The following is a 26,799-nucleotide window of genomic DNA, read 5'->3' on the forward strand; positions in this document are numbered from 1 at the left end:
GTGCAATGAAAAAGCTGGGAACCAAGTGGAATTTCATCAATTTTTCTAATAAGTATGGGAGAAAAAGAATCTTACATGGGTCTGTGAAGTAGACAGGGATATCTCAACCCGAGTAAAAGATTTTGGCTGGTTAACCTGAGGCTTGCCGACCCATGTAAGATTCTATTAATTACTATGTAATATCATATTTGAAGGCTTTGTGTGCGACAATAGATAAGGTTTGGTTCTTAAATGTACATTAAACAAATCTAATCGGTATATATACGCTGTGCATGTATGGCTTGGAAGTTGGGTGATGCTCTCTAGATCTGTAAATCTTCAAGGTCAAGTATTTTTCTCCTGAAATACCTTCAGTTTTGCTATGATATAGTCTTGGTGTGGATATGACCTCAGTGATAGTATGAACCCATGGAGATTCAAGGATGGTACACATACATGCAGTATCCAGGAAAATCCAGGGATGTAGATAACGCCATAGCACAGTGATAGCAACCCCTGGAATATTGAGGATGGATACATGTATTCAGTAAACAATAATCCAAAACATTGTACTTAAAAAATCACATTTTATTTATACACCACATAAAAGTAATTGTCTTCACAACACCATCTATCTTTAACAGCTATATACAGTGGCATTAAAATATTGAATTCATTAAGGTATCCATACACTTCTGTAGTGTATAGATAATGATGTTTGTGGGCTGGCACCTAAAGTTGACCCTTATTTGAATTAACTGCAGTAAATGAAGGTTGCCGGTGAAAGCAGTAATTTTAGGTTCATGCACCCATGCCAATAAAATTTTTTATTTTCAATAAGTTGGAACTTGTGAAATTAAATTGTTACATAGTTGAAACATAATCAACAGAATTCTTCACTTTAACAACATGAAAATATGCTTTATTTCATGTGAAGTAGTTCGAAATTGAAATCGTCATTTTTTCAACAAATTGAACAACAGGACTCTACATTTTAAATGTAGTTCTTAGTTTTGAATAAAAACTTTTGTTTATATTGGTTTTCCCCACACAAGATAACATTTTACATGATTAGAACACCTCAACAATTCTTCATCCCTATGACGTTATGCACTAATATGAAGGAGATTGTAGCAAGTTCAAAGGTCATCATCACGTTACTTCTGCATCCCTTTCTATTCCCACAAACTTCAACTGCTCCGTCGGGCCATATCTATAAATAGAAAAATCGTTGTAAACATGTTTGTTTTCCTGTAGTTGCTTTTACTCAGTGGATTAAATTTCTTTATAATCGTGGTCAAGTAAGATAACTTATATAGTTTATCAGTGTTTGAAACTGATACCAAATAGCCTGTTAGTTTTACAGGAAAAAAGATTTGTGCAATTTTGGCTAAATCCATTAAATTCTTCCAGATTTTAAATTTCATATTTTGGCTTATCATTTCACTGATCAAATTTTGCAACTGCAACAAAGTTTTGCAAAATTTCAAATTTACTGATTGCTGATTTCTTTGCGGATCAAACATTTTGCCACTGCGACAATGTCTCATGGAATGAGTAGAACTCTAGGTCCATTTTTTGTTTAAACATATTTAATTGTCAAAACAAAAGACAAAGGGATAAGGCAAAAGTTATAAACTTATAAAAAGCCTTCTCCTTACATACAATGACGAGACAAGAGACAATAAACCTAGACAATATTAATAACATTAAATAGAAAATTTACATTTTTATAAAATCAAAATCTTTTGCTGGACTTTATAAATTGATGCATGTGTCTGAAAATACTTTGGTTTATTTGATCAGCATATAGCTCGCTATCACATTGTAAAACTTTCAAATATACATCAAGGACCTTTGCAGACAGTGTACTTGTTCATCTTTTTGATAAAGCATTAACTTGTGTTGACATCATAGTGTGATCAAACTGAACTACACGGTCACACTCACCTATAGTCAAAAAACAGTTCCTCCCCCGACTGTATCGGGCGCTTAGCAAAAATCCCGATTCTGTGATCGCCATTCACCATCATAACTTTGGCGTAACAGTTCGGGTTGACAGAGTGGTTGGCAAAACGGATCTTGTTTCCCTTCCTAGTCGCATCCACTACAAAATCTGTTGAGGAAAAACAAATCTGGTTAAAAACCATCTAGTACTTTGTGACTAGTAGAGTTTTAAAGGAATTCTCTCTATTTCCCCTATTAGGCTTAATCCTCCGATCCTGAGACACGGTCACGATTAACAGGTTGCCATCTGTCAATCGGTTATCAAATGTGACTTTGCATTTTGTATTGTGTATGCTACGACATTGAATATAAATATGTGCATTTGTGAACACAAGGTGTGGCAACATACTGCCTGGCGATCGATCAAATTTTCCCTTACAGATGTTTCTGACTGAAATTGGTTAAAACCAATCAAGTACTTTATGACTAGTAGCTATTTTTATCAAATGTGGACGGTCAGACAATTGATGCCACACCATGGAATAAGTTCACCAACCCTTTGGGCTAGGTGAGCAAATATCCATTCAGCCACCACACTTGAAAATTATTTATTTACTTTTTGTGGCTAAAACAAAAATGAATTAAAATTTGATGTTACTGTGGGATGAACATTGGGCTTATAATCCTTTATAATAAGTGGTAGATAGATAATTAAAAGTAGACCTAACAGCATACCATTGTTGAGATTGAAGAGAAAGCTACACATGTACTTGTCGTAGACTTTTCCTCTCCGGTCTGCCTCATCCTGGGATATTATCTACAACAACAAATAACGCTGTTACTTAATTAGGTTGAGTGTATTATAGGCCCTACATCAGGCCAAAAAAATGATATGTCTGTTTAGGGTTACATTGGCAAAAAAAAATTAGGGTCGGTAGCTATAGGTCGAGAGGTTTTTATTTTTTAGTGTCTTTCACTTTAATGTAATGGCTGGAACCGGAGTGTGAGATCGAAATCCCCTCTTTTAATTTTTTTCCATAAAAAAGGTGGAAAAAATTTAGGGTCGGGGGTAAAAAATTATGGTCGGTTGGGTAACCCTAAACATTCCAATGTAATGATGAACGCAGAATCAAACTCCTATACCTCTACCTAAATGTGATTGAGTTAAAGAGAAGATAACTCTAGACAAACTCCTATACCTCTACCTAAATGTGATTGTGTTGAAGAGAAGATAACTCTAGACAAACTCCTATACCTCTACCTAAATGTGATTGAGATAAAGAGAAGATAACTCTAGACAAACTCCTATACCTCTACCTAAATGTGATTGTGTTGAAGAGAAGATAACTCTGGACAAACTCCTATACCTCTACCTAAATGTGATTGTGTTGAAGAGAAGATAACTCTAGGCAAACTCCTATACCTCTACCTAAATGTGATTGAGATAAAGAGAAGATAACTCTAGACAAACTCCTATACCTCTACCTAAATGTTATTGAGATAAAGAGAAGATAACTCTAGACAAACTCCTATACCTCTACCTAAATGTGATTGTGTTGAAGAGAAGTTAACTCTAGACAAACTCCTATACCTCTACCTAAATGTGATTGAGTTAAAGAGAAGATAACTTTAGACAAACTCCTATACCTCTACCTAAATGTTATTGAGATAAAGAGAAGATAACTCTAGACAAACTCCTATACCTCTACCTAAATGTGATTGTGTTGAAGAGAAGTTAACTCTAGACAAACTCCTATACCTCTACCTAAATGTGATTGTGTTGAAGAGAAGATAACTCTAGACAAACTCCTATACCTCTACCTAAATGTGATTGAGATAAAGAGAAGATAACTCTAGACAAACTCCTATACCTCTACCTAAATGTGATTGTGTTGAAGAGAAGATAACTCTAGACAAACTCCTATACCTCTACCTAAATGTGATTGAGTTAAAGAGAAGATAACTTTAGACAAACTCCTATACCTCTACCTAAATGTGATTGAGATAAAGAGAAGATAACTCTAGACAAACTCCTATACCTCTACCTAAATGTGATTGTGTTGAAGAGAAGTTAACTCTAGACAAACTCCTATACCTCTACCTAAATGTGATTGTGTTGAAGAGAAGATAACTCTCGACAAACTCCTATACCTCTACCTAAATGTGATTGAGATAAAGAGAAGATAACTCTAGACAAACTCCTATACCTCTACCTAAATGTGATTGAGATAAAGAGAAGATAACTCTAGACAAACTCCTATACCTCTACCTAAATGTGATTGTGTTGAAGAGAAGTTAACTCTAGACAAACTCCTATACCTCTACCTAAATGTGATTGTGTTGAAGAGAAGATAACTCTCGACAAACTCCTATACCTCTACCTAAATGTGATTGAGATAAAGAGAAGATAACTCTAGACAAACTCCTATACCTCTACCTAAATGTTATTGAGATAAAGAGAAGATAACTCTAGACAAACTCCTATACCTCTACCTAAATGTGATTGTGTTGAAGAGAAGTTAACTCTAGACAAACTCCTATACCTCTACCTAAATGTGATTGAGATAAAGAGAAGATAACTCTAGACAAACTCCTATACCTCTACCTAAATGTGATTGAGATAAAGAGAAGATAACTCTAGACAAAGAGAAGATAACTCTAGACAAACTCCTATACCTCTACCTAAATGTGATTGTGTTGAAGAGAAGTTAACTCTAGACAAACTCCTATACCTCTACCTAAATGTGATTGAGTTAAAGAGAAGATAACTCTAGACAAACTCCTATACCTCTACCTAAATGTGATTGAGTTAAAGAGAAGATATCTCTAGACAAGATATCTACTGAAACTATTCACAAAGGTTCACCCATAATGAAGCTAATCATTATTCATCTGAGCTCAACTCGATTTGCACTCTTTTAAGAAGAGAAGTCTTCTCAGAAGATCTTCCAGCATATAGATGGAAGATCTTCCAGGAGTAGAAGAGCTACAATCGAGTGAACGGAAGTTATATTCTGGAAGTAGAAGAGGGCAAATCGAGTTAGGCTCTGAACTCACTGCTATAATTATTGAATATTTTCTAATATATTTTTTTATTTGTTTTTTTTTTTTTTAATTTATAAAGATAAATAAAGTTGACACATGATAATCAAAAGAAACAGTGATATTCCAGAAAATTCAAAATCCGGACGGAATGTCGGGGAATTCATTTTAAAACATAAGAGACATAGGATAGAAAAATTTAAGTTAATAAATCTTTAGAACGTGTTACCTCTCCGCAGTATTCCGATATGAATTCATTCTTCTCCGCTGGACTTTTGAGGAATATCCCCCATCCCGCCACGTCCGAGGGCGCCAGGAGTAGTCTCTGAAATCAAGAAAGGGTAAGGATCAACTAGATGATTTATGGTAAATGAAAACTAACTGGAAATGTTGTGTTCCTAACAGCATAGTTGGACATGAATTAATTCTACCTTATAAACATCAAGATTCTCTTAAACTCTTAAAGTACGTTGTATGTTTTAATTTTGTGTTGTAAATCATATTGAAATATTTACGCCAATGAAAATCAAAACACAATAAATCTTTTTTCTACCGTCATCACCTCAAATTTTTTCTTCCATCAACATTACATCATTTTTTTCTTCAACAAATAAATTGTACACTTGGTATATTGTAAACATACTTCATTTGACAAAATCAAAATTTAGCAGAAAGTTACAACTACCATATTCGCCATAATTAGAGCCCCTCCCCTTTTCTGTAGAAGAGTCTAAGTAGTATAAACGCCCCCTTTCCATGGAATTAACAATGTTTTACAACATGTGATGCCTCTAACATCAGCATTGTATCCTATATTACATGAACTTGTGAAAAAAAATTCAACTTTTTTTTTTTTTTTTTACAGGAAAATCACATTATAATGCATCTAAAAGGATAAAAGTCATATACATGTTTATTGTAACAGATTAATGTACCAAGAGTACAGAAAGATTGAAAATATGGCTGACTTTTTTCGCCCACAACTTACATTTTGGTTCTTTAAATTGTGGCCCTTTGTTACAATTATTCAAGCTCTCTGGGTGCTAATTATGGCAAATACAGAAGTGTAATCATATTTCAGCACAATATGTGTGGTGGAAAAAGCGTGAAAATATGTTCACCTCTAAAATATGCACATTAACAGAAATTATGGCCGATTTTTAATGCATAAATTTACCTTTCTTAATCCTCTTTGTACACTGACGTTCTTACAAGAAATCTTTGTGCTGTCAGCAAAATGGTCTGCAAATATTTCAAAAGTAAAATGAATATTTGCTAGGCTATTATACGTATATTTATGATAAGGAGTTGTCAGAGAAGATGAAGTTCTTGGATTGAAGTTTTTTTCCTCGCCAACAGTGACATTACTTTGTATTATATATAATGCCAATGATAAGCTGAGTGAAAACTATCTGAGATTTATGGCTGTTTCATGATTAGGAGGAAGATTGCACATATATTGTGAATGTGGAATTATTAATGGTGTGGCCATTGTGTCTCATATCCTTTTCATAAAAATTTTAAGAACATATCTACCGTAAACATTTTGATCAGCAAGTGAAAATCATGACATGTGACTAGTTAGATTATATATAGATACACAATGCACAAATATTTGCGATGCAAGTATTTTCACAAAAGTTTATCTCTGCGAATTACATCTATAGCATTTATACTGATAGGAATATCCATTCAGTTTTAAGTCCACACATATTAATCTTCGTGATCTTGTTTTGAAATGGAAATCGCGAAAATTAGTGGATGTGAAAGAAAGTTGGTTTAATGTAGCGAAAATATCTACGTTTTACAGCATTTCGGTTTTTACATTATTCAGAACTAAAAACATTTAATAGATTTTGTTTATAACTTCGTATCAGTTTTGATAATGCCTTTTGACATTTTTGAATAAGACAGTATATAACATGGTGACACGATATGTTTTGTAGAATGTTTCCGACATGACAGATCATGTTTATGGAAGCGTTTACCTGCTCCACATGTCTGACACAGGTCTGGATCACACTCGCGTACGGCTAGGAAACATGGACACTGTTTTGTATTACACTGCGCTTTACACCTACACCCGGGGAAACGGTTCTCACCTGGAACAGAAAATATTTAGGATTCATAGAGATGCTTAATACACTACAGGCCAATGAGGGCTTCATCAAGGTTTGTCTGAAACAATTATACAACTACTAGGTCTTTCAGATATTGGAAAACAAAAGACTAATTTCAACCAGTCATTCTGCATAAACTAAAAGTCTGAAATTTTCAAAATCATCAAGGTTTGTCTGAAACAATTATACAACTACATGTACTAGGTCTTTACTAGGTCTTTCAGAGATTGAAGAACAAAATAATAATTCCAACCAGTCAATCTGTATAAACTAAAAGTCTGAAATTTCAAAACCAGTACTCACAGTCGCCGCTACACTGACAGAACTTTTCACAGAAGTTCTGGGCGAGGATACAGGGACAGCTCTCGTCACATCTGTGTCCAGGATGGTCACATGGCTGGTAGTTATATACGGTCTTCGTGGACGAGTCCTTCTTCAGCTGGATCTTTCGGCAATGCATCGACCATAATCTGTAAAATAATAAGTTACTGTAAATTTGTGTAACCATGCACGATAATACACCATGTAAAGTGACATTCTTTGCCGTGTGATTTACTACTGTGAATTTCAACATCGATCTTTGTGTGTCTTCTACGCGACAACAGCTTTTTTTTATTCTAAGATCTACTGCGAAATCGCGAAAAATGTTATAAACAAATAATGTAATCAAGTTTCTTCCGCAGCTGCTAAATTTCGCAATTTGCATTTCAAAACAAGTTTGCAAAAATTAACATTTGCAAATTAAACATTTTAATGGATATCTCTTCCAATATCAATATAAGTTATATAGATGTGAATTCACGGAGATAAATTTTCCTGAATTTGCATGGATCACAAAATTCGCGAAAGTAAATCACGCACGACCGAAAGTTGCTTTACAGTTACAGTAGAATCTAACAAATTAAAATAACGAAATTAAAGATGCTCCATCGTTGGCAAATGGTATTTTTTCACTATCAAAAACAGGAGCAGACGATTTAGTATTTTTATTCAGTTACGAAAGTTACTTACTTTACACCATTACCACCATTGGAAAGTGTAAGCTTCTACTTTTACTTTAAGTTAAAATTACAAAAAATAGTTAATTGCATCCCGAAAAAATTCTGTGGCACTATATCCTATATGAAATGAAGTACTGATTGCGCATGCACCAAAGGCAAAATAAATTATTTTATGTAATTTTTTGTGTTAATTAGAAATATATATACACGATTAAACATCAATTATTGTTCAAGTAATTATTATCATTTATGCTCTGTCGGCGGTGGAGCATCTTTAAATCACCGTGATATTAAAAGTGATCGGACATAAAAATAGGCTGGTTTACAGTAATTCATTGGAAGCTATGTTCTCAGTTGAGGACTTCAGACGACCATTAAACAATACCTGTGTTTCTTTTTCGTTTTTTTGCGAGGTGGAGTCTGGGCCTTGTCCTCTCCAACATCAGGGATATGGGCCGCTTCCTTCTTGGCAAAGTCATACACCTATTTATATCAAACACATACTTCATATCAAACCACACAATAGGACAAAAACTGACTCATATGGGTAACAATATAAAATCAAGGCATAAAAGTGATTCATCTTGCAAGAATATTGTGACGCGACGAAGCCAAACGTAACAAGTCAGACGCCATCTTGGACTGTGATTATAAATAAATGTAGACTAGAGGTTCGAACTGATCATCTCTCACTCTACAAAAATGAATTTGTAGTGACTTTGAAGAGATTAACCTAGATAGATGATAAAGGAGATTGGGCTGTAGATGTTGAATGGATGTTTGTGTCACTTTTGATTTATAATGCTTTCAATATTATAACCATTTTGATGTTGTATTGACTTGTGATGTAGACCTACTATGCACTTGGAATATTCTGAATGCGGTGATTGTTTGCATTTCAAGTTTGACTTCCGATTCTTGATAAAGAAATACTTATTTAAAAGTAATAAACAAAGACTGAATGAAAGAAATCAATGATCCCCTATGCAATAAATTTGTTATATATGTTACATGTTTCTGGATACCGTTATAATGAAACCATAAGATACCATACTGGTATCAATGAAACAATACCGGTATTAATTTTAACTATACCTGTACTGATACATTTGAATAAATACACTAGTTTCCTAACATACATATATAGATTTTATTTGCTTCATATTTTTTATTTTTTTATTATATAAGAAGATACACAATTTATTGTGCAAACAATGATTTTTTCAGTATTAATTAAAACAAAATTGCAAGACAAATAAAGATCACATTCCATCATTTAAACACTTTTTACATGAGGATTTCCTTTAAAAATCATGTGTTTATATTTTCAAATACCTATAAGAGTATCAGTACTTGTTTAAACAGGAATGTACCGGTATTTTTAAAACAAGTCACGTAACTATAACGGTATCGAGAACGCTATCCAACCCTATACAAATACAATAATATATTTGTCAATGTTATTTATGCTGCCTTTATTTACTTTTATGTTGTAATTTTGTATTGTAGTATTGTGGTTATCTTTCTTTACCTGTTTTCAGTTCTTGTAAACTTTTACTTATCGATATGCTGCCTGTGACTTTATTTACCTGTTTACATTTCTTGTAAACATTTATTTATCTATATGCTGCCTGTGACTTTATTTACATTTCTTGTAAACATTTATTTATCTATATGCTGCCTGTGACTTTATTTACCTGTTTACATTTCTTGTAAACATTTACTTATCTATATGCTGCATGTGACTTTATTTACCTGTTTACAGTTCTTGTAAACATTTATTTATCTATATGCTGCCTGTAACTTTATTTACCTGTTTACAGTTCTTGTAAACATTTATTTATCTATATGCTGCCTGTGACTTTATTTACCTGTTTACAGTTCTTGGTCGCTATCAGTCGCGCTATAGCACAGTAGTTGTTTCTGTACATGTCATGCAGAACCCGAAACAAGGATTCGTCTGCACCTGACCAAGCGGGTGTAATCCCCGACTGTCTCTTTGGCACTAGGAACTCTGCAACAAGCACCATTTTTTTTTCAAAATCAATTATCAAAATCTTCACTTAAGTTTATTTAACGTATCAAACGCCATCTACATTTTGTGTTTAAAATACATAAATAGCTACAGTATAGCTTAAATAAATTAAGTTTCAAGGGGATGTCCGATGATATTTTAAAAATTTCCAACAGTCGTTGACGTAATCATGAAATTTTGATCCGCTAATTATATACAATTGGTTGGATTATATATACCTTTAAAGCCAAACTGTGAAATTTTGAATCGCTAAAATGTGCATTTCTTAGATTTTGATCCAAATCGCGAAAATTTTGACCAGTGAAAAATTACTGATTATACAGCATCTATTGAGAAATTTGAAAGAAGATGTGATGGGGCAGGACGGACATGTACCTGGTACATCATTGCTTTCCTCTCCACTACTAGGTGCTCCATTATATTTCCGTTTTTTCCCAGCGATGGGAGAACTAGTTCCACATTCCCGTCTTTCCAGTTTATCTCCCTTGTCCCACCTCTCTACCTCGAAGGTCTGAACCTCTTTTTCTGGCTTCACACCGAACTGAAGCATCATGTATTCGATTGCAATTTCAAGTTGTAAATAGTGACATTGAGAGCTCTGTAGTTACACTATAATTCCATTGTTAATACAGTCCTTTAATTTCAGTAAATTTTAATTCCTTTGTAACGTTAAATCATATTTTCATACCTCATGTTCATAACAGTGTCTGTAATTAGTTGTAACACATCACATGACAGGGAAACAAAACATTTTATTTCCCTCAGGGGAAATAAATATAATATTGCCCTGGGGCGCATGCCCCTAAAAAGACCATCCATTTTCACACAGAGTAATCTCCCTTTCCAATGAAACAACAATTTTTACTCATCGCAAATTTCAGTAATGTTTACCCCCAGCGTGGCTATATTGTGTATTTTCGGTATCATACCATGTATGAAGATTTATTTACCCTCAGATGTAATATTTTCCTCTGGCAAGTCCTAAGGGAATATTACACCTACGGCCAAATAAACCTTCATATCACACTGCCATCGGGCCATAAATGCATAATACATTTACACATATTAAGTATGTATATTTGAATTATGAATTGAAAATAGCTACCAATTAAGATTTTTTTGTTGATGTCATTTTCAAGAGGAAACAGAGCCTTATATTTATCCACAATATATCATATTTATGCCTTAAAACCTACATATTCAACCCAAATCATGATTTGAATCAAAGTTACACAATGGTAATACAAAACAAATGTTAAGTTTACAAAATAAATACAAACTAGATGTAGATAGCAGTCAGTGCCACATGGGTCGTTTTCTGTACGAGTGTCTGGTATCTTTCTTGCCAGCATGCTTGGCGTCGGATGATAAGCTGTAATAAGAAAATGACAATACTTTTAAAATGAAATGCTGTTCATACTATAGAAATTTGTTTAATTTACTATGCCCATCTATACTTTTGGGAAAACCCATGTCATTTTTTTTCTAACAGGCTCTTATATTCTTGCATTTTTCATGTAGATTTCAAATCTGTAAAGATAAATAAATAATAAACTTTTAAATTGGTAAACTGGTAAATCTTAATTCCTCTATAATGTTAAATAGTATTTTCATACCTCATGTTTATGACAGTGTCTGTAATTAGTTGTAACACATCACATGACAGGGAAACAAAACATTGTATTTCCCTCAGGGGAAATAAATATTGTATTGCCCTGGGGCGCATGCCCCTAAAAAGACCATCCATTTTCATACGGAGTAATCTCCCCTTCCGATGAAACAACAATTTTTACTCATCCCAACTTTCAGTAATGTTTACCCCCAGCGTGGCTATATTTTCAGTATCATACGTATACCATGTATGAAGATTTATTTACCCTCAGATGTAATATTTTCCTCTGGCAAGCCCTCAGGAAATATTACACCTACGGGCAAATAAACCTTCATATCACACTGCCATCGGGCCATAAATGCATAATACATTTACACATATTAAGCATGTATATTTGAATTATCAATTGAAAATAGCTACAAATTAAGATTATCTTTTTTATTTTTTTTTCATTTTGAAGAGGAAACAGAGCCCTGCATTCATCCACAATATATCATATTTATGCCTTAAAACCTACTTATTCAACCCAAATCATGATTTGAATCAAAGTTACACAATGGTAATACAAAACAAATGTTAAGTTTACAAAATAAATACAAACTAGATGTAGATAGCAGTCAGTGCCACATGGGTCGTTTTCTGTACGAGTGTCTGGTATCTTTCTTGCCAGCATGCTTGGCGTTGGATGATAAGCTGTAATAAGAAAATGACAATACTTTTAAAATGAAATGCTGTTCATACTATAGAAATTTGTTAAAGTTACTATGCCTTTTATCTTTAAATTCAATCTTTTTATTTCTAAACATAAACTGTTTTGATCGAACTTAAAGGGACAATTCAGTCTAAGAGAACATTAAAATTTGTACATATATCAGAAAAAAAAACCTGTTCTAATAGAAATTAGATCAGTCAGTTTTACTGTGATATGCCAGAAAAGTCTATGGTGGTGAAATGCGTGCAAAATGTTCAAACTTGCTCGCTGTCCACCATTACACATTGTGGTCGAACATCTTGTATGCGGAACCCTGTCCCTTGCTCAAAGAGTAATGCAACGTTCGTCTAGAACTACTCAAATCGCTCTGACAGTAGCGTGTTTACCTTGTTAGGCGAATCGTCTTACCTTAAAATTCATTATATCACCACCTCAGCGGTTATATAGTTCAGTGTTTAACATGCGTGATTTTGTCTCTGGTATGGGTACAGCGTCCATATTGTACCTGCTTAATCGTATAGATCAACGATTTGTAATTACAACAGTATCAATTAAAAATACTAAACAATAACGTGGAATTTGTCAATATTTCTTGTTATATGTTTCATTGAGAATATAGAACAATAAGTTTATATTTTACTTCTTGGTTATGTGAAAGAATTAGCTTGAGTGAATTGTCCCTTTAATAATTCAGTTACAAAAGTTACTTACTTTACACCATTACCACCATTGAAAACACGATTAAACACCAATTATTTTTCAAATGATGAATATTATTTATGCTCTGTCGGCGGTGGAGCATCTTTAAATATTATATTTCAGATTGAACTTTTTCAAATATAAATAGTTCTTATCTCAAGATAAGGGAAAAACCTTTAGAAAAAGGTTTTAAAAATAACTTCTCATAATTTTCATCATAATCATTCCATAATAAGGTCTGAAATGACAATTGGAAATCAATTATTTCCATGTGTGACTATATTTTGCATATTACATAGATAATTAAAATTAACGAAAAATTAATAACTACAAAATATTTCAATTGCAGGATCTAAAGAACATGTATGGCTGCAAATAGCAAACTGAAATGCAACCAAAAACTGATTGGGCATGAAAACTCAAAATTAAAACATTGTGAAAAATTCACTGGGCAAAAACAAAAATTATGCACTGGGCATAAAAAAATGATCTAAAGAACATGTATGGCTGCAAATAGCAAACTGAAATGCAACCAAAAACTGATTGGGCATGAAAACTCAAAATTAAAACATTGTGAAAAATTCACTGGGCAAAAACAAAAATTATGCACTGGGCATAAAAAAATGTAAAAAATAAGTCACCGGCAACATACATTTACAGTACTTACGATGTAGGAAGCAGTCATATTTAAAACATCTTCTGCAGAAGAGAGTGTGAAAGGAGTGCATGGTTTGTGCCCTTGGGACAGACTGCGCGTTAGGACCGTCGATATTGGGCGTACACTCTGGTGGTAAGGTCGTGTTGTCTCTCAGCTCAATCAGTTCTCTGTACCTAAAACATATTTACAACTAATTCACAAGCTTTCATGAGTCAATGAGTTAAAGATACTTCACCGCCGACAGACCATAAACGATACTCATTATATGAACAGCAATTGGTGTTTAATCGTGTATATATATGTCTAATTAACACAAAAAAATAATATGAAATAACTTATGTTGCTTTTGGTGCATGCAAAGTCAGAACTTCATTCTATATAGAACATAGTGCCACAGAATTTTTTCAGGATGCAATTAATTATTTTTCATATTTTTATCTTGAAGTAAAATTAGAAGCTCAAACTTTCCAATGGTGGTATTATGGTGTAAAGTAAGTAACTTTTGTAACTGAAGAAAAATTCCAAATCGTCTGATCCTGTTTTTGATAGTGAAAAAATACCATTTGTCAGTGGTGGAGCATCTTTAAATCGACAAAAGAAATATTTTATCATTTTTCACTTATATCTAAACACCTTTGCTTCTGGTCAAAAAACGAAAACCACAAAAATTAAACTCCCACCGAATATAATTTCACAGTTGACAATTTTTTGTGTCTTACTTGTCTTTGAGGTGTTCAGATGTGCCTCGCTCTGGAAACTGACTCGATATGGCCTCGAAGATCATATCACTAGGGAACACACTTTTTGTGACATCTTCGCTGCATTCTGCCATCCCTGACGATTCTGTAATTACAAAAGAGTCATTCAATATAGTCAACCACTTTCAATATTTATCACTCAACTTTGAATTCCATTCACTTTTCTCTGAAACAATTTTTTTTTAGCTTCCTGTAAATTAAACATCTACATCTTGATGGTAAATAATTCTTCAAATGCCCATATGATCCACTATTTTACTATTGCAAACATCTCTATTGCAGAATCTACCCAATACCCATCCTCAATTCTCCAGGGTTTAATATCACTGTCTTTATATCCATATTTCATAACAAAACTGAATGCTCTGTATGTGACAATAGATGAGAAGGTAGTTTGGTCCTTTGATGTAGTGCTGGAATGGTTAGTAAAAATGCCAAACAGTTAACCAGAGCAGATTATATAACTGTAACCAGATAACCGTTGCTGTTTAAGTAGCATTACAGTCGTACGTCAAAATTTCGTCTGGATTCCATAACAATCGCTCACATCTTTCAGGAAAAAATCATTTGACACAAAGAATTATTGCTTTGAATTAGATTTATTTTGTTTGTTTTTGATAAAACCATGACTGAATGGAAATCGGTGTAAACACTTTCAATATCAAAGTAGGCCTACTTCCTGCACATCGTTTTCTTTTGCATACGGCACTTGAGCACATCACACTCAATGGAACGTTTGCATAGAAGCCAAGTGAAACCTAAGCATTTTAGTGACTTTCATTACTTAAAGGAGTGTTTTTGCCGTATCAAATGTATATGGCGGTTATCAGATAGCTAAAATGCTAACCGGATACAAGTTCACACCGAACAGCGAACCGGTTATCCGGTACCCGTTCTAGCATTACTTTGATGTGCACCAAGAGTGTTGCATTCTGTAAATCTTCAATGGAATCATGAAATCCTTGAGTTTATAAGTGGGGGGAAAAATCTGTGTGCTAAAAAAGTTGATACATGTAGCACTTGTTAAGGTTACAAACCAAATACAAACCAAATGTAGGTAGCAGAGTAAAAATCTCTTCTAGTTCGATGTTAACTGTACCTTTATTTTCTGAGTCTTCCTGAACCGGGTCGGGATAATTCAGCCAGAGAGAATTGACGAGTTCCACGAACGTCTCATCATCCAGATTGTTAGAATTCTTCTCTCCATGGACCTTACCGTCGTAGTTCTTAAGGAGTTCCTCGATAAACGCCCCATCTTTATCTAATATGTCATCACCCATATATGGAATGTTATGAAGAACAGTTTCATCTTCAACCTGTTCAAGTGATAGCAATATAACAATTTGATAAATTAAGGAGAATTTGCCCCAATGTTTTAAAGTAAGCAGATTGTAAAATTTCATTTCCAGGAACAATCTATATAATGGGAGATTTATAAAGAGATCATTTGTAAAATTTAATGTGTTAAATAAATTTAAATGACTAAATAATAAGTAATGATTTCTATCTATACACTGATGACATGATATGGACATTTTCGGACTATTTTTAAAAATGTTCTTATCTGTAAATCCAAGCCTTAACCAATCTCAAGTAGACAGTTTTTCTGTTTTTATTTTTAATGGAGTTTTTTCCCTTACTAGGCCATGACAACTTAGTATGTTCAACTATAGAACAATCAGAGATGAAAATGGAAAATCTTAGAAAAGGCTGAAATTTACTTTTTTATGAAAAACTGTATGGAACTACACGTACCAGGTAGATATTTTCTGACAGTCAAAAAGGCTGAAATGGGTAATTGGCTAAGATTTTCAACCCTGAACAATATCTTAAAAGAAACTACCTAAACTTTACATAGACAACTGACAATATGTCAGTTTTGTGATACCAAAAACATGATTTACCGTTAATTAGTCTCATCTTCTGGTGATCATGAATGTAATCTCACAATCACCAAAAGGTGTAATTGGAACTAATCGATTACTGGAATACAGCTTTTTCAGTTTTGGGCCATATAAAGTACCTGATTTTTGACTGGGCTGGGGTATTTTTGGTTAGAATACAGATTTTTCACAAAATGAGGCCTCAAAATGGGTAATTTGGTGTAACTGGGATGGGGGGTGTTTATTGGGTAGAATACAGATTTTTCATTGTTATGGCCTTACCATGTAGTTCTGTTGTAACTGGGCTGGGGGTGTTTATTGGGTAGAATACAGATTTTTCAGTTATGGCCTTACCATGTAATTCTTGTTGTAACTGGGCTGGGGTGTTTATTGGGTAGAATACAGATTTTCAGTTATGGCCTTACCATGTAATTCTGTTGTAACTGGGCTGGGGTGTTTATTGGTTAGAATACAGATTTTCAGTTTATGGCCTTACCATGTAGTTCTGTTGTAACTGGGCTGGGGTGTTTATTGGGTAGAATACAGATTTTCAGTTATGGCCTTACCATGTAATTCTGTTGTAAACTGGGCTGGGGATGTTTTTGGGTAGAATACAGATTTTCAGTTATGGCCTTACCATGTAATTCTGTTGTAACTGGGCTGGGGTGTTTATTGTGTAGAATACAGATTTTCAGTTATGGCCCTTACCATGTAGTTCTGTTGTAACTGGGCTGGGGTGTTTATTGGGTAGAATACAGATTTTCAGTTATGGCCTTACCATGTAATTCTGTTGTAACTGGGCTGGGGTGTTTATTGGGTAGAATACAGATTTTCAGTTATGGCCTTACCATGTAGTTCTGTTGTAACTGGGCTGGGGTGTTTATTGGGTAGAATACAGATTTTCAGTTATGGCCTTACCATGTAGTTCTGTTGTAACTGGGCTGGGGTGTTTATTGGGTAGAATACAGATTTTCAGTTATGGCCTTACCATGTTATTCTGTTGTAATGGGCCGGGGTGTTTATTGGGTAGAACACAGATTTTCAGTTATGGCCTTACCATGTAATTCTGTTGTAACTGGGCAGGGGTGTTTATTGGGTAGAATACAGAATTTTCAGTTATGGCCTTACCATGTAGTTCTGTTGTAACTGGGCTGGGGTGTTTATTGGGTAGAATACAGATTTTCAGTTATGGCCTTACCATGTAATTCTGTTGTAACGTGGCTGGGGTGTTTATTGGGTAGAATACAGATTTTCAGTTATGGCCTTACCATGTAATTCTGTTGTAACTGGGCTGGGGTGTTAATTGGGTAGAATACAGATTTTCAGTTATGGCCTTACCATGTAATTCTGTTGTAACGTGGCTGGGGTGTTTATTGGGTAGAACACAGATTTTCAGTTATGGCCTTTACCATGTAATTCTGTTGTAACTGGGCTGGGGTGTTTATTGGGTAGAATACAGATTTTCAGTTATGGCCTTACCATGTAATTCTGTTGTAACGTGGCTGGGGTGTTTATTGGGTAGAATACAGATTTTCAGTTATGGCCTTAGGTAGCAAACCAGAGAAGAACAGCCTGGCCACGGTCTATATTTTTTATTAAGTGGGGAGCCCCTGTTTTGAGCCATGCAAAAACAATTAAAAATAAAATATATTCTGAAATTGGTACATACCAATAAGGAGGGTTTGATATAAGTTTCATTTTTTTTTCAAAAATAACGATAACAAAAATGGGTAAGAGATTACAATTCTGGGCTCCCTCCGGAAGTGCGTCTTGACCGGAAATGCTAGCATTACTTGAAGGAAAATCCATGGCGCGGGTTTAGGCAAAATATTGAAAAATCACCACCTAATCGACCGTATGGAAATAAATGGCTTATTTTGCCATTGTGATAGAAGATGCTCAATTTAGGTAGGTCTTAAGAAAAAAAATTGAGTACAAGTTTTCGGTGCAATTTTGGCTAAAAATCAAGATATTTTGCAATTTTCTCAGGTATTTTTTTGTTGTTACCATGGTATTCACATGCATGAATAAGCACAGAATATGGCCAAATCTGTATCAAAAATATCAAATTGTAATTGCAAAAGTTGTGTTGATTAATTATATATATACTTTTGTACAGGTATTTTTTACAGTTAAATGACTATATCTATATTTCTAAGGCATGCGCCTTAATTTCATAGATTGTCCAAATCTACTGTTTTCTGCTACCTTACCATGTAGTTCTGTTGTAACTGGGCTGGGGTGTTTATTGGATAGAATACAGATTTTCAGTTATGGCCTTACAATGTAATTCTGTTGTAACTGGGCTGGGGTGTTTATTGGGGTAGAATACAGATTTTCAGTTATGGCCTAACCATGTAATTCTGTTGTAACTGGGCTGGGGTGTTTATTGGGTAGAATACAGGCAGATTTTTCAGTTATGGCCTTACCATGTAATTCTGTTGTAACTGGGCTGGGGTGTTTATTGGGTTAGAATACAGATTTTTCAGTTATGGCCTTACCATGTAATTCTGTTGTAACTGGGCTGGGGTGTTTATTGGGTAGAATACAGATTTTCAGTTATGGCCTTACCATGTAATTCTGTTGTAACTGGGCTGGGGTGTTTATTGGGTAGAATACAGATTTTTTCAGTTATGGCCTTACCATGTAATTCTGTTGTAACTGGGCTGGGGTGTTTATTGGGTAGAATACAGATTTTCAGTTATTGGGCCTTACCATGTAATTCTGTTGTAACTGGGCTGGGGTGTTTATTGTGTAGAATACAGATTTTTCAGTTATGGCCTTACCATGTAATTCTGTTGTAACGTGGCTGGGGTGTTTATTGGGTAGAATACAGATTTTCAGTTATGGCCTTACCATGTAGTTCTGTTGTAACTGGGCTGGGGTGTTTATTGGGGTAGAATACAGATTTTCAGTTATGGCCTTACCATGTAATTCTGTTGTAACTGGGCTGGGGTGTTTATTGGGGTAGAATACAGATTTTCAGTTATGGCCTTACCATGTAATTCTGTTGTAACTGGGCTGGGGTGTTTATTGGGTAGAATACAGATTTTCAGTTATGGCCTTACCATGTAATTCTGTTGTAACTGGGCTGGGGTGTTTATTGGGGTAGAATACAGATTTTCAGTTTATGGCCTTACCATGTAATTCTGTTGTAACTGGGCTCGGGGTGTTTATTGGGGTAGAATACAGATTTTCAGTTATGGCCTTACCATGTAATTCTGTTGTAACTGGGCTGGGGTGTTTATTGGGTAGAATACAGATTTTCAGTTATGGCCTTACCATGTAATTCTGTTGTAACTGGGCTGGGGTGTTTATTGGGTAGAATACAGATTTTTCAGTTTATGGCCTTACCATGTAATTCTGTTGTAACTGGGCTGGGGTGTTTATTGGGTAGAATACAGATTTTCAGTCATGGCCTTACCATGTAAGTTCTGTTGTAACTGGGCTGGGGTGTTTATTGGGTAGAATACAGATTTTCAGTTATGGCCTTTACCATGTAATTCTGTTGTAACTGGGCTGGGGGGTGTTTATTGGGTAGAATACAGATTTTCAGTTATGGCCTTACCATGTAGTTCTGTTGTAACTGGGCTGGGGTGTTTATTGGGTAGAATACAGATTTTCAGTTATGGCCTTACCATGTAGTTCTGTTGTAACTGGGCTGGGTGTTTATTGGGTAGAATACAGATTTTCAGTTATGGCCTTACCATGTAGTTCTGTTGTAACTGGGCTGGGGTGTTTATTGGGTTAGAATACAGATTTTCAGTTATGGCCTTACCATGTAGTTCTGTTGTAACTGGGCTGGGGTGTTTATTGGGTAGAATACAGATTTTCAGTTATGGCCTTACCATGTAATTCTGTTGTAACTGGGCGGGGTTTTTATTGGGTAGAACACAGATTTTCAGTTATGGCCTTACCATGTAATTCTGTTGTAACTGGGCTGGGGTGTTTATTGGGTAGAATACAGATTTTCAGTTATGGCCTTACCATATAATTTTGTTTGTAACTGGGCTGGGTGTTTATTGGGTAGAATACAGATTTTCAGTTATGGCCTTACCATGTAATTCTGTTGTAACTGGGCTGGGGTGTTTATTGGGTAGAATACAGATTTTCAGTTATGGCCTTACCATGTAATTCTGTTGTAACTGGGCTGGGGTGTTTATTGGGTAGAATACAGATTTTCAGTTATGGCCTTACCATATAATTTTGTTGTAACTGGGCTGGGGTGTTTATTGGGTAGAATACAGATTTTCAGTTATGGCCTTACCATATAATTCTGTTGTAACTGGGCTGGGGTGTTTATTGGGTAGAACACAGATTTTCAGTTTATGGCCTTACCATGTAATTCTGTTGTAACTGGGCTGGGGTGTTTATTGGGTAGAATACAGATTTTCAGTTATGGCCTTACCATATAATTTTTGTTGTAACTGGGCTGGGGTGTTTATTGGGTAGAATACAGATTTTCAAGTTATGGCCTTACCATATAATTTTGTTGTAACTGGGCTGGGGTGTTTATTGGGTAGAAATACAGATTTTCAGTTATGGCCTTACCATTAATTCTGTTGTAACTGGGCTGGGGTGTTTATTGGGTAGAATACAGTTTTTCAGTTATGGCCTTACCATGTAATTCTGTTGTAACTGGGCTGGGGTGTTTATTGGGTAGAATACAGATTTTCAGTTATGGCCTTACCATGTAATTCTGTTGTAACTGGGCTGGGGTGTTTATTGGGTAGAATACAGATTTTCAGTTATGGCCTTACCATGTAATTCTGTTGTAACTGGGCTGGGGTGTTTATTGGGTAGAATACAGATTTTCAGTTATGGCCTTACCATGTAAGTTTCTGTTGTAACTGGGCTTGGGTGTTTATTGGGTAGAATACAGATTTTCAGTTATGGCCTTACCATGTAATTCTGTTGTAACTGGGCTGGGTGTTTATTGGGTAGAATACAGATTTTCAGTTATGGCCTTACCATGTAATTCTGTTTGTAACTGGGCTGGGGTGTTTATTGGGTAGAATACAGATTTTCAGTTATGGCCTTACCATGTAATTCTGTTGAAACTGGGCTGGGGTGTTTATTGGGTAGAATACAGATTTTTCAGTTATGGCCTTACCATGTAATTCTGTTGTAACTGGGCTGGGGTGTTTATTGGGTAGAATACAGATTTTCAGTTATGGCCTTACCATGTAATTCTGTTGTAACTGGGCTGGGGTGTTTATTGGGTAGAATACAGATTTTCAGTTATGGCCTTACCATGTAATTCTGTTGTAACTGGGCTGGGGTGTTTTATTGGGTAGAATACAGATTTTCAGTTATGGCCTTACCATGTATTTCTGTTGTAACATGGCTGGGGTGTTTATTGAGTAGAATACAGATTTTCAGTTATGGCCTTACCATGTAATTCTGTTGTAACTGGGCTGGGGTGTTTATTGGGTAGAATACAGATTTTCAGTTATGGCCTTACCATGTAATTCTGTTGTAACTGGGCTTGGGTGTTTATTGGGTAGAATACAGATTTTCAGTTATGCCTTACAATGTAATTCTGTTGTAACTGGGCTGGGTGTTTTATTGGGTAGAATACAGATTTTCAGTTATGGCCTTACCATGTAATTCTGTTGTAACGTGGCTGGGGTTTTTATTGGGTAGAATACAGATTTTTCAGTTATGGCCTTACCATGTAGTTCTGTTGTAACTGGGCTGGGGTGTTTATTGGTAGAATACAGATTTTCAGTTATGGCCTTACCATGTAATTCTGTTGTAACGTGGCTGGGGTGTTTATTGGGTAGAATACAGATTTTCAGTTATGGCCTTACAATGTAATTCTGTTGTAACTGGGCTGGGGTGTTTATTGGGTAGAATACAGATTTTCAGTTATGGAGCCTTACAATGTAATTCTGTTGTAACTGGGCTGGGGTGTTTATTGGGTAGAATACAGATTTTCAGTTATGGCCTTACCATGTAATTCTGTTGTAACGTGGCTGGGGTGTTTATTGGGTAGAATACAGTTTTTCAGTTATGGCCTTACCATGTAATTCTGTTGTAACTGGGCTGGGGTGTTTATTGGGTAGAATACAGATTTTCAGTTATGGCCTTACCATGTAATTCTGTTGTAACTGGGCTGGGGTGTTTATTGGGTAGAATACAGATTTTCAGTTATGGCCTTACCATGTAATTCTGTTGTAACTGGGCTGGGGTGTTTATTGGGTAGAATACAGATTTTCAGTTATGGCCTTACCATGAAGTTCTGTTGTAACTGGGCTGGGGTGTTTATTGGGTAGAATACAGATTTTCAGTTATGGCCTTACCATGTAATTCTGTTGTAACTGGGCCCAGCTGTACATGGGCCCAGTACATAGGGATAGGTTTTACAATATTCAGCACTCTCAGTGATACCGACATCGTCTGATTGAACATCCCACTTTTTACTTCACACTGAAACAAACAAAGCACAATTCATCACCCTCGATGACTATGACTTCAGTCAGATTGAACACCCAACACAGCGTACACCGTACCGGTAATACTATTTTATAAAGTCTGTACGAACCCTGTCATTAATACTATTCCGAATTTGCATATTACAGAGTTATCTGCACTTGCAGGTAGGTATAGATTGTGACGTCATGTGTTTGCGAACGTAACGTCATACGTTTCAATGAAAACGATGTATATTCCGAGGGAGCTAACTCTGTAATATGCAAAGACGGAATACCTTCTGAGTGACAGAAAGTCTCAGTGTAGTGTCTGGAAAGGCTGCTGTATCAACAATATATATTATCCCTTTGTCAGACTCCTCTTAATATCATATCTTTAAATGCCCTACTGAAATTTGTCTTGTGGCTATTAAATTTTGCGATTTTCATTTCAAAACAATTCATTAAGATTTACATTTGCAGATTTAACAACTGTCCAGAAAATCTTATCCAAATCAATAATGTAAATATTAATTCATGGAGGGAAATATTCGCTAATTCACTTGGATAGCAAAATTTGTGAAAGAAAATGGCACACGAATGAAATTTGGTTTATAGAATTCCACTCAATATCAACAAGTGGAACACGACATGAACAGAATTCCACTGTGCCTTGCAAGTTATATGAACATGAATATCACGTTCCTCTTAATATCACATTCCTCTTAATATCACATTTTTTTCTTGACAGATGGAATATGACATTAAGAGGATTCCGCTGTACCTTGCGAGTGACAGGAACATGGCTGAATGTCTCCGGGGTGTGAAGTGTCTGGAGTGGCTGTTGTTTCAACCACTCACAGTTTAGCTCCTGTTGTTGGTTGATGAATTGTCGGTTCACCGAAAATGCAGTCTGAAAATAAGATAAAGCTCTGGTGAGCAGTGAACAAGACAAACCAGCTAATGGTAATAAATATGTTTCCAAGTTAATTTGGATTTGAAATTGATTGCTTCAGATTTATATGGATTATGTTTTTCAGTACAGGTTTTCCTTGGAACTTTTCTTAAAGATTCTTAAATTAGTTAAAGACTGAATACATAATTAATACCACTCAATAGTTTAAATTGTTGATTTTAGGTTGTTTTTAAAGGATAAGAGGTTTTTTCCTGTATCATTTAGGTCAAAATTCAGTCCAGTTCTCCATGGAAATAATCCTATTCCTTCATTGCTTGATATACACCTTCACTTCATCTGCTCTCTTGAATCGTTTTAGATGACGAATCCTCATAAATTCTGATCTGACACGCTTCTTCCAGTCTATGACGTTTTTCTCTCCTGCTTCGCTCTCCGTGTCTGTGCCATGCAGTGTAGATTTCATCGTGGAATCTACAGAATCATGGGTGGTCACCGACATTGTCTCAATGTCCGCCATTTATAGGTCTTGGGAAATGCCCTGAAATTACATGTATAAACGAATTAATGTGAATATCAGACATTATTTTATATGATACATGCATATGCTCTTCTAGCTACTGTTGTAGCAGAAAGGATATAACCTTCCGACAGTCAGAAGGTGATATCTTTAAAGTGAATAGTCGGGCAAAGAAAACCAGTCTAAATCCGTTCAATGGCCTTCCAAAAGTTCTCACATATTAATATGACGGTCAAGTTCTCCTTAGTTTCCCAGTTCTGACCATTAAAGTAAAGAAAAGTTGAAAGCATTGAAAGCGAGGCTGCGTGGAAATGTAACCACGGACATAGTGAGCCGGGAGGATGTTTTAGAATTTCCATACTTTAAATTAATTTCTTCGTACGCAGACAGATTTTGACGAGAGATTTTATTTTTCCATTTCATAAGAAATTATACTGGATACATTCACACCATTTTTACCGACTTTAGCCATCCTTGCCCGACTGTTCACTTTAAGTGATTTTCAATAATACTTCAAATCTTTTATTAGTAGATTTAATTTTATTTCAATTATCCATCTCGCAACTCAGGCCATGTGTGTTCCACAGTAGCTATCCCCGACACAAGACTTGGAATTTATGACAGACAGATGTCTGGTGTATGGCAAGAGCACCCTACTATATGAAAACCCAGATTGCGACGATACATTTTTGTATCGGTCAGGTCATATTACATTCAGACTGCTTACAAAACATTACTACGGAGAAACGGTTTAGTTTAAAATATATGGGGGCTAAAAAACTCCTCTAGAAAGAGGAGAGTTTATAAAGGGAGGGACATCACACACTGATGCATAGCCATGGATTAAAATGATGTGTGACGCTTATAGCATCGGTATTGTATCCCATATTACATGAACTTTCGAGTTTTTCACATGCGAATCATGATGAAATAATGCATCTCAAAAGCAGGAAAAATGTGCATGTTTGGTGTGATAGATTGCTGTGATAGATTAATGTGATTTTTTTGCTGTTTTTTTTCAGCCAGAGTCATGTAAAGACGGTCTACCATATTTTAGAGAGGAGGTATACACACCGAGTTTCTACAAAGCTGTTTCCAAACAAAAACAAAAAAATAACCAGGGCCGTCTTCGTTTATTATTCGGAACAACAGGTTCGACCGTTTTAAAGTACTTTAATTAGGCCTAGTATTTCAAATATCGTATAAATCCTAACGGACCCGGGTTTGTAATAGAGGCCAAAATAGGGTTTTACCAAGGCTCACATAAAAAACATCACCAGATCCGCCTATAATTGATAAAAGAACAAGTCGGAACAACTTGGTCCAAACAGTCAACCCGTATTTTATACATTTCGGGTCGTTTCGGATCCATGTGTTGTTTTCATTCGATCTCGGCCCTTTCACTCTGGACTCAAATATACACATTCGACAGGAAACGTGTGTTAAAATGGTATCGACAGATAAAACAAATTACAACTGATGCGAACTGGTGTGATACACTACCTCTAGAAGAAATATTGAAGCACGATCTCAGATAATCAGAAAGTCAGCATCACATTGTTAGGAAACTGCCGCCACCTTGTCTTCAGCGCCATCTAGCGGTAACGAATTTGCTTTCGGAACAACCGGGATTTTCCCACATAAACAAAGAAGTGTCAAAAGAAAGCCACAATATATATAGTCTATTTCAATAATGTCTAGAATGTGGCAGTAAGGTATCCTTATAACTGTATAGGTTCTAAATACTATCTTAAATATATGAAAATAAGTTTAACGAAACATTTATTTAGGTTATCACTCATTATGGTAAAGCATCGATATAGAAAAAAATATAAAAGCCTAATAATTAAGACAGGACTAAGATATAAGAGATTTATTATATAAATATCTAGATACATATGTATATCAATACAAAATGCACGTAAGACATAATGGCATTCTATAAAATACCTCAAAATTCTAAAAAAAAACGTAAAATTAAATTAGAAATATTTAGGATTTGTTGAAGCTTATGTCCATGCCTGTGTGAAAATCAATATCTCTATATGATACAGAAATATTTAAACACGTCAATCTATATTGAAAATATATCTTACATGTATCAATATTATAGACTACATCGAATTTGATATTTAATTATACCGATTTTAAAACTAAAGACAGTTCGTGTGATCAAAACGAGTTCATCGCAAAGAAAAAACAACAATGTAAGATAATTATTTTTTTAGAAGCTCAAACTTTCCAATTGCGGTTATCACTTTTTTAACTGAAAAACTGATTCGTCTGTTCCTATTTTTGATAGGGAAAAATATTATACTTATTGTCAGCGGTGGAACATTTTTAAGTGATTTTCAATAATACTTCAAATTTTTTATTAGTTGATTTCATTTCAATTATCCATCTCGCAACTCAGGCCATGTGTGTAATTTCAATATCCTCGTGAATTTTAGTCAAAACTTAAGCCACCTTCATTACTCAAGAGGTTATTATCACTGGCGTATCAACCC

General features: G+C 35.1%; 1 protein-coding gene across 1 annotated transcript; it reads right to left on the reverse strand.

The window, feature by feature from the left end:
* Positions 1-546: 546 nt before the first annotated feature.
* LOC138310246 (histone-lysine N-methyltransferase EZH2-like) lies at positions 547-25,951 on the reverse strand. Its single transcript, XM_069251368.1, is given in 19 exon segments — positions 547-1,192; positions 1,930-2,095; positions 2,662-2,743; positions 5,198-5,293; positions 6,146-6,210; positions 6,957-7,070; positions 7,392-7,558; positions 8,475-8,572; positions 9,961-10,103; positions 10,500-10,665; positions 11,405-11,496; positions 13,815-13,978; positions 14,525-14,648; positions 15,663-15,879; positions 22,752-22,787; positions 22,789-22,878; positions 23,644-23,772; positions 24,101-24,313; positions 25,796-25,951. Coding segments are annotated over 18 exon segments (2,202 nt in total). The 5' UTR covers positions 24,293-24,313; positions 25,796-25,951; the 3' UTR covers positions 547-1,131.
* Positions 25,952-26,799: the final 848 nt, after the last annotated feature.

Source organism: Argopecten irradians, chromosome 16, assembly GCF_041381155.1.
Source record: "Argopecten irradians isolate NY chromosome 16, Ai_NY, whole genome shotgun sequence".
NCBI lineage: Eukaryota > Metazoa > Mollusca > Bivalvia > Pectinida > Pectinidae > Argopecten > Argopecten irradians.